Source organism: Vollenhovia emeryi, unplaced genomic scaffold (genome assembly GCF_000949405.1).
Source record: "Vollenhovia emeryi isolate VEMERY1.0 unplaced genomic scaffold, V.emery_V1.0 DF939139.1, whole genome shotgun sequence".
In the NCBI taxonomy this organism is placed as follows: domain Eukaryota; kingdom Metazoa; phylum Arthropoda; class Insecta; order Hymenoptera; family Formicidae; genus Vollenhovia; species Vollenhovia emeryi.
The window spans coordinates 422,993-435,971 of NW_011967227.1; the positions used below are offsets into that span (position 1 = coordinate 422,993).

The window sequence follows — 12,979 nt, forward strand, 5'->3', positions numbered from 1 at the left end:
TGCGGCGAGATCGATCGATCGTTACTAGGCGCGCAGAGAGTTGTAACGATCGATCGATCTCGCCGCACGTTTCAATTGGGCAGTGGGCCGGCCTAAAACAGCGATTTTTAATAATTAATAACTCGCTGACTTTTGCGAAAATTGCAAAATGGTAGAGGACTTTTCGACTTAGTCCAGTCCACTCTATCCCACAATAAACGTTGATGCGGGTATTACATAACACCCTGTATAGAAGAAAGATATGTGATAACGGAATAAAAATAATACAAGAAATTACGCAGTCAGTAATATAAAATATAAAAAATACTTGAAACGATCGTATATAAAACGCGACGCATTTACGCTAACGTTGTCGATACTGGTCAACACGATTCCAACTTTTGTTATTATGCTGTATATATTTGCGTCGCGTTTAAAAATGCGTATACGAGCTATTCTTATTTAATCCATTTTCCCCTAAATAGATTTCACTCTAAGGACAATAAATTCAAGATGGAAACTAACAGATGCCTGTTAATCTAGCAGAAACTCCGTTATCTCATATTAGGAGTCTATCTCATAATAAAAGACTTCCCTCTGTGTACTCCAAGTGCTAAAACGAGTTTTACGTTGTTCAATACTTTAAGCATGGATGATCAATGTAGGTATCTACATAGAGGCAAGTAAAGTTAATTCGATATCATGCCCAAAACAATTTGCTACAGGCCGATAAGTGGAGTCTTAAAACGCTATTTAAAATGCTAAATAAGAGCCCGTTCATAATACCGTGCACCATCATTTAAGGTGCACCATGCATATATTAAATAATTATGAAAATATTAATCGTAATAAATCTTAATTAATCGTAATCATCTTAATAATCTTATGAAATTTTTACCTAATTAAAAATTAATAGATCAATTAATTTGAAATGTATAGAAAACACAACACTGACTGAAACTCTTCATTCTAACAAATAATAATAGCTCGTATATTTGACGGTTCAATAATTATTCCATTTTCATCGAGATTTTATTTCTATATTTATGTCTGTACCTATATCATACTGAATAATAAATTGTATTTCGTAAAATTCCATTGCAGCCGAAAGCGAACCTTAATCGATTGAGTATCGCTATTCAAATGCTATCTGGAAATTCCGCTGTAGCAGTTAGCGAATTCGATGTACATATCTCGGCCAGCCGCATTTACATACCAATACGTAAAATATCCTATAAATAATTCATCGAGAGATGAATTCTGTTCGCACGTAAGCGAGCGGGTTTTTCGAGCCGGTGACCGTAATCGATTAAAAACTCATAGTTTAATATTCCAATTCCGAGGGAGATATTTAAGCCGGATCTCGTGAAAAAGGAAATATAATGGCTGTGTTTGACCAGCGCGACGTCCATACGCTTCGCGAAACGACCACGAAATCCTTCTCCCCGTAGGAAGGAAACGCATTGCAACGCTTGGATGCGCCTCGCAGCGGTGGCGCGATGACATCAGTGATAAACGACGAGATCAGGATGACATGTAACACGAGGCGCGGTGGCTGAGAGACGGCGAACGAAATTAAAGAGCGATAGATGGATACGCGATGGGCGATATGTGAGAGGCAAGGATTGCGTTGAAGGAGCGCGAAGGGAACAAACCGAAGGAGGAGCCGGAAGAATGGAGAATAATTCCGCTTGACGAAGTGTACAAAATGGAATGTAATCCCGTGGGGCGAAAATCAAATGTGTTTTCGTATATTTGTCCTTTATCATTGCTGAATCGCATTCGCGTTTCCAAGTTTCTCTTTTACCCTCCGTATACCGCGGCATCTTTAAAAATGCTCGAATATACTGCACGCTTGAATCTGAGACTTGAGATTGATAGATGAGATCATTCAATCAACTACTATGCGACTAAATATCTTGTGACAGCGTGAATACAAGATTTTTAGCTTTCATGCTGCACGCAAATTTAAAAAGTTTCGATTTGTGTACGAAAGGAATTTTTTTTTCATCTGAATGGCTTACATCGCCCTTTGGGAATATCCGCAAAATGATTCACCCAGCAGCAAACTTGAACGAAGTTTCCATCGCGTTTCTAATAAGTCTGGCAAAAATCTTTCTCCCGGTTGGAATTTATTCCTTAATTTGATTCACGAGAACGATACATTTTCTCATTGAACTTGCATTCGCGCGATGCACCTGCGGGAGTCTCGTCAAAATCAGAGCGTAAGTCGACTCGCGTTCTTTGTATCGGTAACCACGGAAGAAAGAGGGATTGAGCGAGGGAAAAGAGAGAAGAGGGGGGAAAAAAAGGGGGAAAGACGCAGCGATGCGAGGAGGCGCGGAAGACGGGACTAAAGGGATGAAAGGGAACACCCGACCTGATAGGCGAGTGAGAAAGGTACGGGCGAGCGCGGAGCAAGCCGCAGACGCCGTGATACGCCACCGGCACGCGGGACAAGGACGAAGAGGTCGGTGCGTAAGCGCGGAAAGGACGAAGCGGTACAACGTGGCGGCGAGAGAGAAAGCGGGAAGGGAATCAGGTCGGAGCAAGATGCGCGACTCCGGGATAACAGCCATGAAGAAGACGGAGATGTGGAGCAGGCAGCTGAGGAGAGACAGGACGCGGGAGAGAGCGCGATGCGGAAACGAAACGAACGAGGAGGGACGAGCGAGTAGGGCTGAGCGAGAAATCGCGAGCGGTACCGAGAGGTAGCAGAGAGAGAAAAGGACTTTCCCGTGGTAGAGACCTACATATTCCGTGGGGCCAATGAGACGGCGCAATGTGGCGGCATGGGCTCTCCGTCCTCTTCTGCTCCCGCTGGCCTGGTCTCCGTCCCGACTACGGCGCCGTCGCTCTGGGACGATGGGACGAGCGGGGATACGAAGGTGGCTCGCTGGTGTAGAACGCTGCGAGAACTCAGTTGCTCACGAGCATCCGTCGGCTGATGAACATGGTCCCCTGTACGTTGAACAGCGCGAGTGCCGTGCCTGCGATGTGCCGTTACGCTCTCTTCCTCGTGGTGGCGGTTGTGGCTCTCAGCAGAGCTGACAATGCCGAAAACGGTCTCAAGGTGGAGAAGATGTACATGCCTGAGGTATGCGACGTCAGGTCGAAGAAGGGCGACCAGCTGACCATGCACTATACCGGCACGCTCCAGGACGGCAGCAAGTTCGACTCAAGGTCAGTGACAGCACGCGATAGATCGGGCGAGCGCTAGGAAATAACCGCACATAAGCCGGAGCACTGAATACAGAATTGCGATCGTGCGTAGAGGATGTGCGACTTTGTGCGATTATGAGATTTGCCCATTAACGAAATTGCGCTGGTAGTGTGGAGGTTGGTACGCCAGTGGAGAACCGTCTGCGTTCCGCGAACACGATGATGTCATGCATTAGTAAGAACTAGTTTAATGTCTTTGACATAGTTTTCTTAGTGTCAGCACAGTAATTCTACATCGTAGAATATATTGTTTCGTGTAATATCCTTCAAAGTTGGATGCTTCGCTAAGTCCCTTCTTAAATAAAACGAATGTGATGCAAATTTTTTAAGTGAAGCCACTCTTATCGCGGTAATCGTAAAAGTAGGATACGAGTGAACCAATAAAAAGATAGAAAGGAGCAACTGATGATGTCATGACGTTACTGAAAAAAGATTTCTGAGCATTACGATAAGTTCATCTGGTGGCGGGTACAATGTACTCCGATATTATACTCGTACAATCGGTACTTTAATTATTGATCTAAGCTTCTATCAAAACTAATTAAACACACAACTATAGCGACTCTATTAATTTCGCTTAATAGATTTTATCAAATGTTTCTTTGTTTTTTACGACCTGGTTACTCCGAGAAGGAATGAATTAAAGAATTGAAAAATTTACCATACTTGATTAAAGTACGCGAATAAAACAGAGTTATTTTTATTTAAAATACTCTAACTTTAATCCCAATAACATAAATAGAAAGGCATGAACACGCAGCGTAGCTTAAGTTAGAAATGTTCAAAATTGAGATGAAAGCAGTGTCGATTGTACAAAATAGCGTATCCGCCGATGACGTCAACAGTTGTGCAAAGAGAAGGGAAAAAAGAGATAGCGCGACTACCTCCGGCTGAAATTTCCAACGTGGACGTACGTCATTGGAGGACACGAAGATGACGAGCATACCGTTTCAAGCGAGACTCTCGCCGTTCGAAAGTAACTTTTTAACATATAATGGGAAGAGCATAAACTCTGTTCTCAGCTGGAAATCCTTGCTTTCACGTAGAAACGTGTAACAATACTAGCGAGATGATACTCGCGCGGAATGTAGATGGACCAAAATGCGGATACTTGAAGATACATCGAAGTGTTTTATTGCCTGGTCAAACGATCGATCGCCACGTACATTTTTTTTTAGAATGGAATTTGATAAAGAGCACGTTTTACACAATTTTGATGAGAAACGAACGTTTCAAACAAAAAATATGCGTTTAATAAAAATCCATTTTTTCTTTGAAAAGCAATGTCTCCTATTTTTCTATATTGAAGATTTAACAGGCGCGCAAAAACTTGATACGATAATCCGGTTTAAAAGTGATTTGTCAATATCTGGTGCGATTACTCTCGCCGATAACCTACCTCTTGAACTTTCTTTAGCCACGTCGATTGTGCTCCAAATCGGATTTGGCACGAGAGCTGCCTGCATTCGGTACGATATATGCGTCTCGCGATCTCCTCTGCACGATTAACTGCTTGTATATTCCGGAATGACAGTTCACTCGAGACTATCGACCGATCAGATCGTTTCCGATTCTAGGATACAATAAAGATCCGCTTTTGATATAAATAAATAATACGGTCAAAGTATGCACGAAGTGAGATCTTATTTTTATGTAGTTGAATTTATCTTACGCATGGAATCATGGAATGGGCGTTTTGTTCGAATGAGATTTTTTAAATGAGCTTTTGATTGCAAAATATATATCCAGTACATTATAATAATTATTCTAAAATGTCCAGTTTGGGATCATTATTATAATGAACCCATTACGATTCGGCGAAACGATTTCACATTTTGTGTAAGAGCTAAACGGGTGAAGAGTTAATCTTATCTTACGTCACCTCTTGTGTAAGATTATTGTAGACGCAACATTCCTTAAAGTTGATTGAAGAACCTTCGATTAAAAGATGTTCGTAAGCAAGTACTTATCAGCTGATTAGATTTGTGCAGCACAAGTTTTCTTTTAAGATATAACAGGTCCTTGATTCGATGGTGTTATCGCACTAACTGATAAGGTAATATCTAGGAATGATTGGAATAGTAATTAACTGCGACAAATGAATTCAAAGCTAATAAAAGATTGACATTATTTTTTGCAATTTTATTCCCAATGTAATTTGAACGAAAGATAACGTGAGCAATGTACTGTCGGAGACTCGCGCCGCAGATATACAATTTCAATTAATTCTATTACTTAACTACATTTTTCCAATTCGCTCGCCACTGCGATGCTTCTTACTTTATTAACTAACCGTTTCTAAGCTATGTAATGATAGAACTTCGCTTCTTCTTTTCTCTTATGACGTACATAAGAGAAGATAATTAATACTTCATCGTTTGAAACAATATTAACGATGCGCAACGGTGTATACAGGCGATAATGAATAATTCTCCCAGATTGACGCTTCGTTAATCGTGGTCTGCGACATATTGTAATCTTTCCATAAACTTGTATAAACATTCTCTATACTGGAATATTATAATTATATGACAATGCGTCGTTAAATATTTTCGCACATATAGGCGATTAATATTTCGGCGTGGTTCACGTTCTCATGTATAACTATTATGCTTCGCGCCGAAAGATAATACAATGGGCATGTACGTATGTGTTATTATAATCATATTCCAATTTATAATGTTTAATACGGCATAATACCGTTTAGTTCCGAACGATAAACGCAATGTAATATAACGTAATATCGATCTACCGGCTGACGGGATTCATTACCGATCTCGCGCAAAGTCCTCGTTAATGAAACTATCGAGTTCGCAACTCAATCAATTCAACAGCGCGCAAGACTGGAAAACTTCCCTCGATCGAGTGTCCATATCCTTTACTCACAAAGATAAATGGACACCGATATCCTTACATCGCATTAGTAGCCAATGGCCTAAAAAAAATTTGTCAATTTCCTGTGGAACCGTTGTTTCATATTTATTGCCAAGCGAAACGATTTGGCGGATACTCTAATGTGGCGGACGAACGCTAAAGGACGGGTTGAGCTGACCTCTTTCCAGTGACCAAATTGTTTCGTAGTCCGTTATGGATACCGTTAATCGTATGTCGGACAACTTGCACCTGGAAAACTGTCGTACTGTTAAGTACATGATACAAAAGAGAGGAAAGCGTAAAGTAAACTTAAAACTATCTAACTAAAAACTACTGTCTTTCTTCTTATATTTCGAATTAACTTTCATTCTCCATTTAATACCTAGAATAATAAAATTGTTATACGAATTATAAGAATTATATTTAGAATTGAATAATTATTAACTCTATTATACGTATATTAATATTATTATTTAATATTATTGCATTATTTGCTCGGAAAGAATGACAATTTAGATTTAAAAAATGTATAGCTTATAGCAGATTTGAACATCTTTATTTAATATCTTGTGTCTTTAAAATTTTTTAAATTAAATATTATATAATCTTTAATTAAATATAATATCTCTATTTGAAAATTTTTTAGTTACTTAAATATACTATAAAATACATATCGTGAAACATGTTTTTGTTACAACCACGTACATTATATTTTCATTACTTTCCAAATACATATCATATTTCCATTAAGACTCTATAGCTGTTGTGGAAAATAATGCACTTGTTAATTTTGAATGTTTTTTTAACTGCAAATAGCAATGATTGTGTATACATATACCAACAAATATTTATTAATAATTAAACTGAGGCGAAAAAATGCATAAATATTATTCTAATATATATACGTTACATATTTTTACAGTATATTGATACAGTATACTGATACAGTAGTACACGGGTTATTAAATTTGTACTAAATATTTTTTTATAAAATTATGTATATTTTAACGCATTGAGAAAAATTGATATTTTAATTTAATTTTAATAAAGCTAATTCTCCAGCAACAAAAGATGAGAACGGTGTCGGAATCGTGTATCGGGCATGACATTAACCGCTAGAGTATCGAGAATTACCTACATTTACCGACTCTGCACGTCGATTCGACTGTTTCTTGTGGAGGAGCATCGCAATCACCTGTTTATCGCCTCGCATTCCGCTCAACCCCCATTATCCTCTTCCACTCGCGCCGCCTCCGTACCGCGAGAAAGCGAAGCACGTTAGCGAAAACGTTGACTCCATTTGGCACGAGTCTAGTTTGCCCCCAAGGTAGATTCAGCAGCGCCGGAGTTTTCCATTGGATCCATCTCCGCGGACACGAACCGAGTCCTTGCTCGACTAAGTTTTGCACCCGAAACATCCCAAAGAGACTTTAATGCACTTCACGACGTCCCCGTCAAATTCTGTCTACTTCGCCTCGAATCCTTTTTTCTTTGAGATACGTGCGTCACATGCTTTGAAAGAATTTTTATGTGGACCACCGCTAACATTAGTAAAAAGAGAAACGTGTTTATCATGAATTACATTTGAATTAATTGATTTCAAGTATAAAATTGAGAACTGAAAAAAGGAGAGTGAGAGAGAGGGGGGAGGGGTTAAAAGGCAATAAATTATTTAAATTTTTTATAATTTTAAGAAACTAAAAGAAATAAATTTATAGATTAATTTTAATTTTAGTTTTAGATTGAAAGATCAAATCGGTTTTAAATTAAGAAATTTTGCGAAATAGACAACTCGGATAATTCTGTCAATATACAATGTGTTGGAAAAATAATAATTGGTTTTCTGAAAGTATCAGACTATGATGTATGGAAAAGCTCATTATTTTAATTCTTTAAAAAATTGAAGATGGATTATAAAGTGTAATATCAATTATGTATTAATATTATTAATATATAATTAAAACGGTAATAGAAACCATTCAAATCGGTTCTAAATTAAGAAATTTTGCGAAATAGACATCTCAGATAATTCTGTTCATGCACAATGTGTTATAAAAATAATAATTGGTTGTCTTAAAATATCAGACTATGATATACGGAAAAGTTTATTAAGTTATATTAACATACACATTTGATACCGCGATCGATATAACAATCCAGTCAGGAATCTTTTTTTTTTAAACATATTTTTATACTGAAATATACATTTCAACGGAATATTAATTTGTACCGAAAAATGGAAAGAAAGGTACGTGCATTAAAAATGCATGTTTAAATTTGTTGTCGTGAATAATGCAAACGGCATAAAACGTCGATTTTTATTTGCGACTCATGCAGTTAGATTGATGTTGAAAGTATCATGGCATCTTAAAAAACGCGAATAGGAGGGCTTACATGCGGGCTTCCGGGTTACGAAAACTTCTTTTGCAACGCACGCGAATGCGGAAATTGCGCGTGGCCATTATCAAAGTTGTTAATCAGCATTTTAATAAAGGCAAATTCGAACATCAAAAGTATTTATCGACAAATAATTCACTTGTGCACAGACTCTTTATGTTTCTACATCACTTTGTAATGGCTTTAAATATTGCAAACATTAAATATAAATATTCGTGCAAATATTTATTAAAATAATAAAACTAACTGATAAAATACTGATTTTTGTTAATTACTTTGTTTTTCAATCACTCTCTCATCTTATTTGCTATACATTGTATTATAAATTAAAGTTAAAAAATTAACGTTTTTATGCTTTAACGTTTTTCTCTCTTAATTTTGTTTTTAACGTAATGAATGTAATGATATATTTATTGCGACTGTAAATTTTACTCAATAAAATTTGTATTTATGTACGTATATATTATAATATTGAATGCTTCCTTTTGTCTATATTTTAAATAAAATAATGTGCTAACGAATATTCTCTATATTAAAATTTCTGCATTCAAACACAGTTGCTTGATTCGACGCGGTGTATTTTAAAAAGTTTGTGCAAACTTACATATCTCCAAAAAATAAAGAATACATGACTTATGTGTGTTTTGTGTTTTCGGTCGTGCAATAATTAAATGATAACGTTATCGGTAATCTTTGCAGTCTTAAGAATAACAAGTTTGCTCTTAACATTATATCAGTACTTCATGCAATTTGTGATAACAAGATCACTTGACGAAATTAGCATGCACTCTAAAGCACAGTTAGGTAATATGTGTTTTAACAATATGCGGCTTTTATATATTTTGCTTATAAAAGTATATATACATATATATATAATACATGAACATCCTTGAAATCTATTAACCTCGACATCTGCTTGACGATAATTAAAGTACATAACTATTATAAGTTCACTTACCGAAATTCTCTTTTATAATTAATTTGTTAATTAACTCTTAAATGAAATTGTTAAGATAAATATAAGCACAAATTTTATGAAAAACGAGAATAAATCTTTGTTGTCAGTGAAAAACAAATCTATTTCAGAAAATAATTCGCTTTTATAATATATCCTATAAATGGTTATACAAAGCGTATACTTTTAATTAACGCCGCTAACTAAAAGTCTACCTGCACAAAAACGAATATTGAATGACTAAAAAATGGAACGACAAATAATTTATTATTCAACACGATCGCTAAAGTATAATTCTAAACAGGTCCCTATCTACTTGTTGTAACGACGAAAGTTTCGTAGGCAATAAACGAACTTTCTGCGAAAACGAGTCATTTGGTTTCGCGAATCGGTAGCTTCGAGTATCGATCAGTTGTGGGATCCCTGCAACGACGCGTACGACACGTAGAGCTATGAAATACAGGCACTTGCTTGCTTGCGAGTCTCGTGAAGTCAACATCGTGATCAACGTAACTGATGAATGAGGATGCACCAAATTGCCTTTACGTGACTTCCAGTTAAATCGAAGTTATTGTTGGATTAATTTTACAATGGAAACAAATAAAATCAATTAAATTTTTTATGCTTGCGTTAGTTTTTCTTTCAATATCAAAAACACGGAATAACTTTTTCCGCTATGTAAAGTTAATACAAATTTAAATTGAATTTTTTACGTTTTTAAAATAAGGAAAGCAAGAGAATGTATGCAGTAAAAGCCTTATGAAATATTTTATTACTTTAGCGGAAATAAAAAATGCATTCAATGTATTTTAAAAATTTCACATACAAATAACTTTCCCTTTTATTAAATTATATATTTGATAATGTTGTGTGTGTTGTTACCATTGTACGTATCACCTATTTTTTCTCTAAAAATGTAAGCAGAAATAAAAGCAATTTTTTAGGAAATGGAAACAAATTATATTTGCTCGTGCGATAGTTACAATATTTTGGATTGGATGAATAATTTGCTTCCTGATCTGAATTTAATTTATATATTGTTTAATCAGAGACGAATTTGATTTGGTTTAAAATCGAAATTATCATAAAGTTTATAGAAATTTATTTTGTAATCTTCATGTAATATTCTGACTGCGTGCGGTTTGGTATACTCCTAATACGGCGTACTCTTAATATACATATATGTAGTAGGCTGCATTTATATGCAGTTTGCATACACGGAGTAAATTCAGGTGAGTCACTTGCAATGCCGATATCCGCATCCGCGAGCTGCATTCATGCGCTTTCACTAGGGCATGATTAGGGACCCGTATACGTATTGTTACGACATTTCTTCCATTCATTACCGGTCCTTATTGAGAAACGATACAAAAATCGTGAACGAATAGTTGGTCATATATACATAAAATTGTAAATTATTATATTGCTCGGATCATGTTACTATGTTGCTATCTTTACTGGATTACGCACAGTAGTTCCAATATATAAAATATATAAACTTTGATATGTTGTTAATATTAATAAATATGACGAAAACTTACCGCATGTTCATGAATATCGGTAGCTATTATATATATTTTATTAACTGAAACGCTAAATATTAAATTGAAATAATCTCTAGACTTTTCAACGAAGGGTTTGGCGGATTGTATAAATCATTCGTTAGATAAGTGTAAACACTGTAATTAGGATATTCTAATTATACAACGGCGTGAGTACGATAATTTGCAGAGAGATTATCTACTTAAATGAGCAAAGTTGCAATTGCAAAATGACCATTATAATTACTTCGACCATCGGAGCAACGGCTTTTGAAGGGCTGCATAGTAGTTTGCGTGCGGAGCGAAAGCCTGCGAAGGTTGATTGCCTTAGAAGTTAGCTCGCGAGGGCAGCGCCTCCGGGGCGTGATAACGACGAAGCAAGGTACGATAACGTTATCGTACCTTAACGTCACTTACAACGTGGACAGAGCTGGCCGTCAGCCTGTCGCTCGTTATCTTTGTTCACGCGTTTCGTTACGAACCGACTGTCGAACCGTTGTATCACCGAAAGAAAATATACTTTACATTTATAAGAAATCCTTCGGATTGTCCACGTGGACAGTGATAAGTATTTGCTTTGGAAAAAATTAACAGTGTTGCTTGTAGTCACATTTCGTTCCAGACATATGTAAAATGATAATTAATATTTATTTGGGAGGGAAACAAATTTTTAAGTAATGTTCGCTTTTCGACGATCGCTTCAAACTGGGCAAGGAAATATGTATAATGACGGCAAAGATTTTATAAAACGTTTCTTTTAGATCTTTTGTGCAAAATGTTTTATTATATGTATAAATTAATATTATGTCATTGGACGAATAAATAATTTATTTGATATTAAACGAATGAAATGGTTAGGTTCTTTTAATCGAGTTTCAAAGAATCAATACCCGTACTATAGACTAGAATAAAAAAAATTATATTATTGTATGTGCGTATATGTGTACACATGTACAGAAAATATTCAATATTATGGAGTTGATATAAACATTGTGTGCAGGCGTAACGCAGAAGATCACATTTTATTCCATGGAGTTTATTAAAGTGTCAATCAACTATAGCAGTCTATAATTATCGAATTTTATTATCAACGTATTGTATTGAGCCTGCGACATTGAAAGAGTTGCAATGATATTCGTTATTCAAACTACAATAATATAATGCCAGCTTTAAGGGGCGATTCATGACCGAAAATGCAGATATGACATTACATATAACAATAGGTTTCCATCCATGCATGTGCGTTGTAAACGTTAAATTAATCTACTATCTGTGATGCCTATCTATTTTGTTCTCTCTTTCTTCATTTCCTATTTTTGTCGTATTGTTCATTGATGCATCGCATTTTAAACTAGAGTTTCAGCGCTTTATTTATTATCGATTAGTAATTGGTTTTTATTTAGTTTTAATATATTTACATAATGGCTGAAATACTAATAAAGTAAATATTTATGCTTGAGTTGCATCTGGCAAACGATTCTTATTTATTTAAACAATAATTGAGAATCCAACTACGATGTTTCCGAAATAAAGTGCATTATATCTTGAAACAAATTTTTATTTTAATAGATCAAGATACAGTACAGTAATACATAATTCATTAAAGATTGAATATATATTTATCTTCTAGACACACACAATTATAAATGCGCATATGCAAAACAGCAACGAAATGACACGATACCATTTCGTTTTAAAAACGCGTTGTACTTGAAAGCAGTAAACTTTAACCTGATGCTCCGTACAATAAGATATGTACGAATACAGAAATCGTTTATAATTCAATACATGGAAAGTAGATATCTAGCTTCCTCTGCGGTACAAACGGGAGCTGTAAATATATAATACAATTCGTCGATGCCAATATGCGGCCGCGGCTGAAGTGCTTTTTTGTTATTAACGGTATCAGAAAATACTCGGTGCAGTCTCGATAGTGAGAGTGTAGAGTATAGACTCCAGAGCTCGTCCCATAAACAGAAAGTATCCACCCACGATAGCGCATGTATACTTC

At 35.9% G+C, this 12,979-nt stretch overlaps 1 protein-coding gene across 2 annotated transcripts in view; it reads left to right on the forward strand.

The window, feature by feature from the left end:
• Positions 1-2,782: 2,782 nt before the first annotated feature.
• The window catches only part of LOC105567245 (FK506-binding protein 2), a 72,882-nt gene continuing 62,685 nt past the window's right edge, over positions 2,783-12,979 (forward strand). Inside the window, exon 1 of one of the 2 annotated variants that reach the window (XM_012021957.1) lies at positions 2,783-3,162. In XM_012021957.1, the coding sequence (XP_011877347.1) occupies positions 2,927-3,162 (236 nt within the window). In that variant the 5' untranslated portion in view covers positions 2,783-2,926. The remainder of the gene's footprint in view (positions 3,163-12,979) is intronic. The other variant, XM_012021958.1, reaches the window with a different exon arrangement.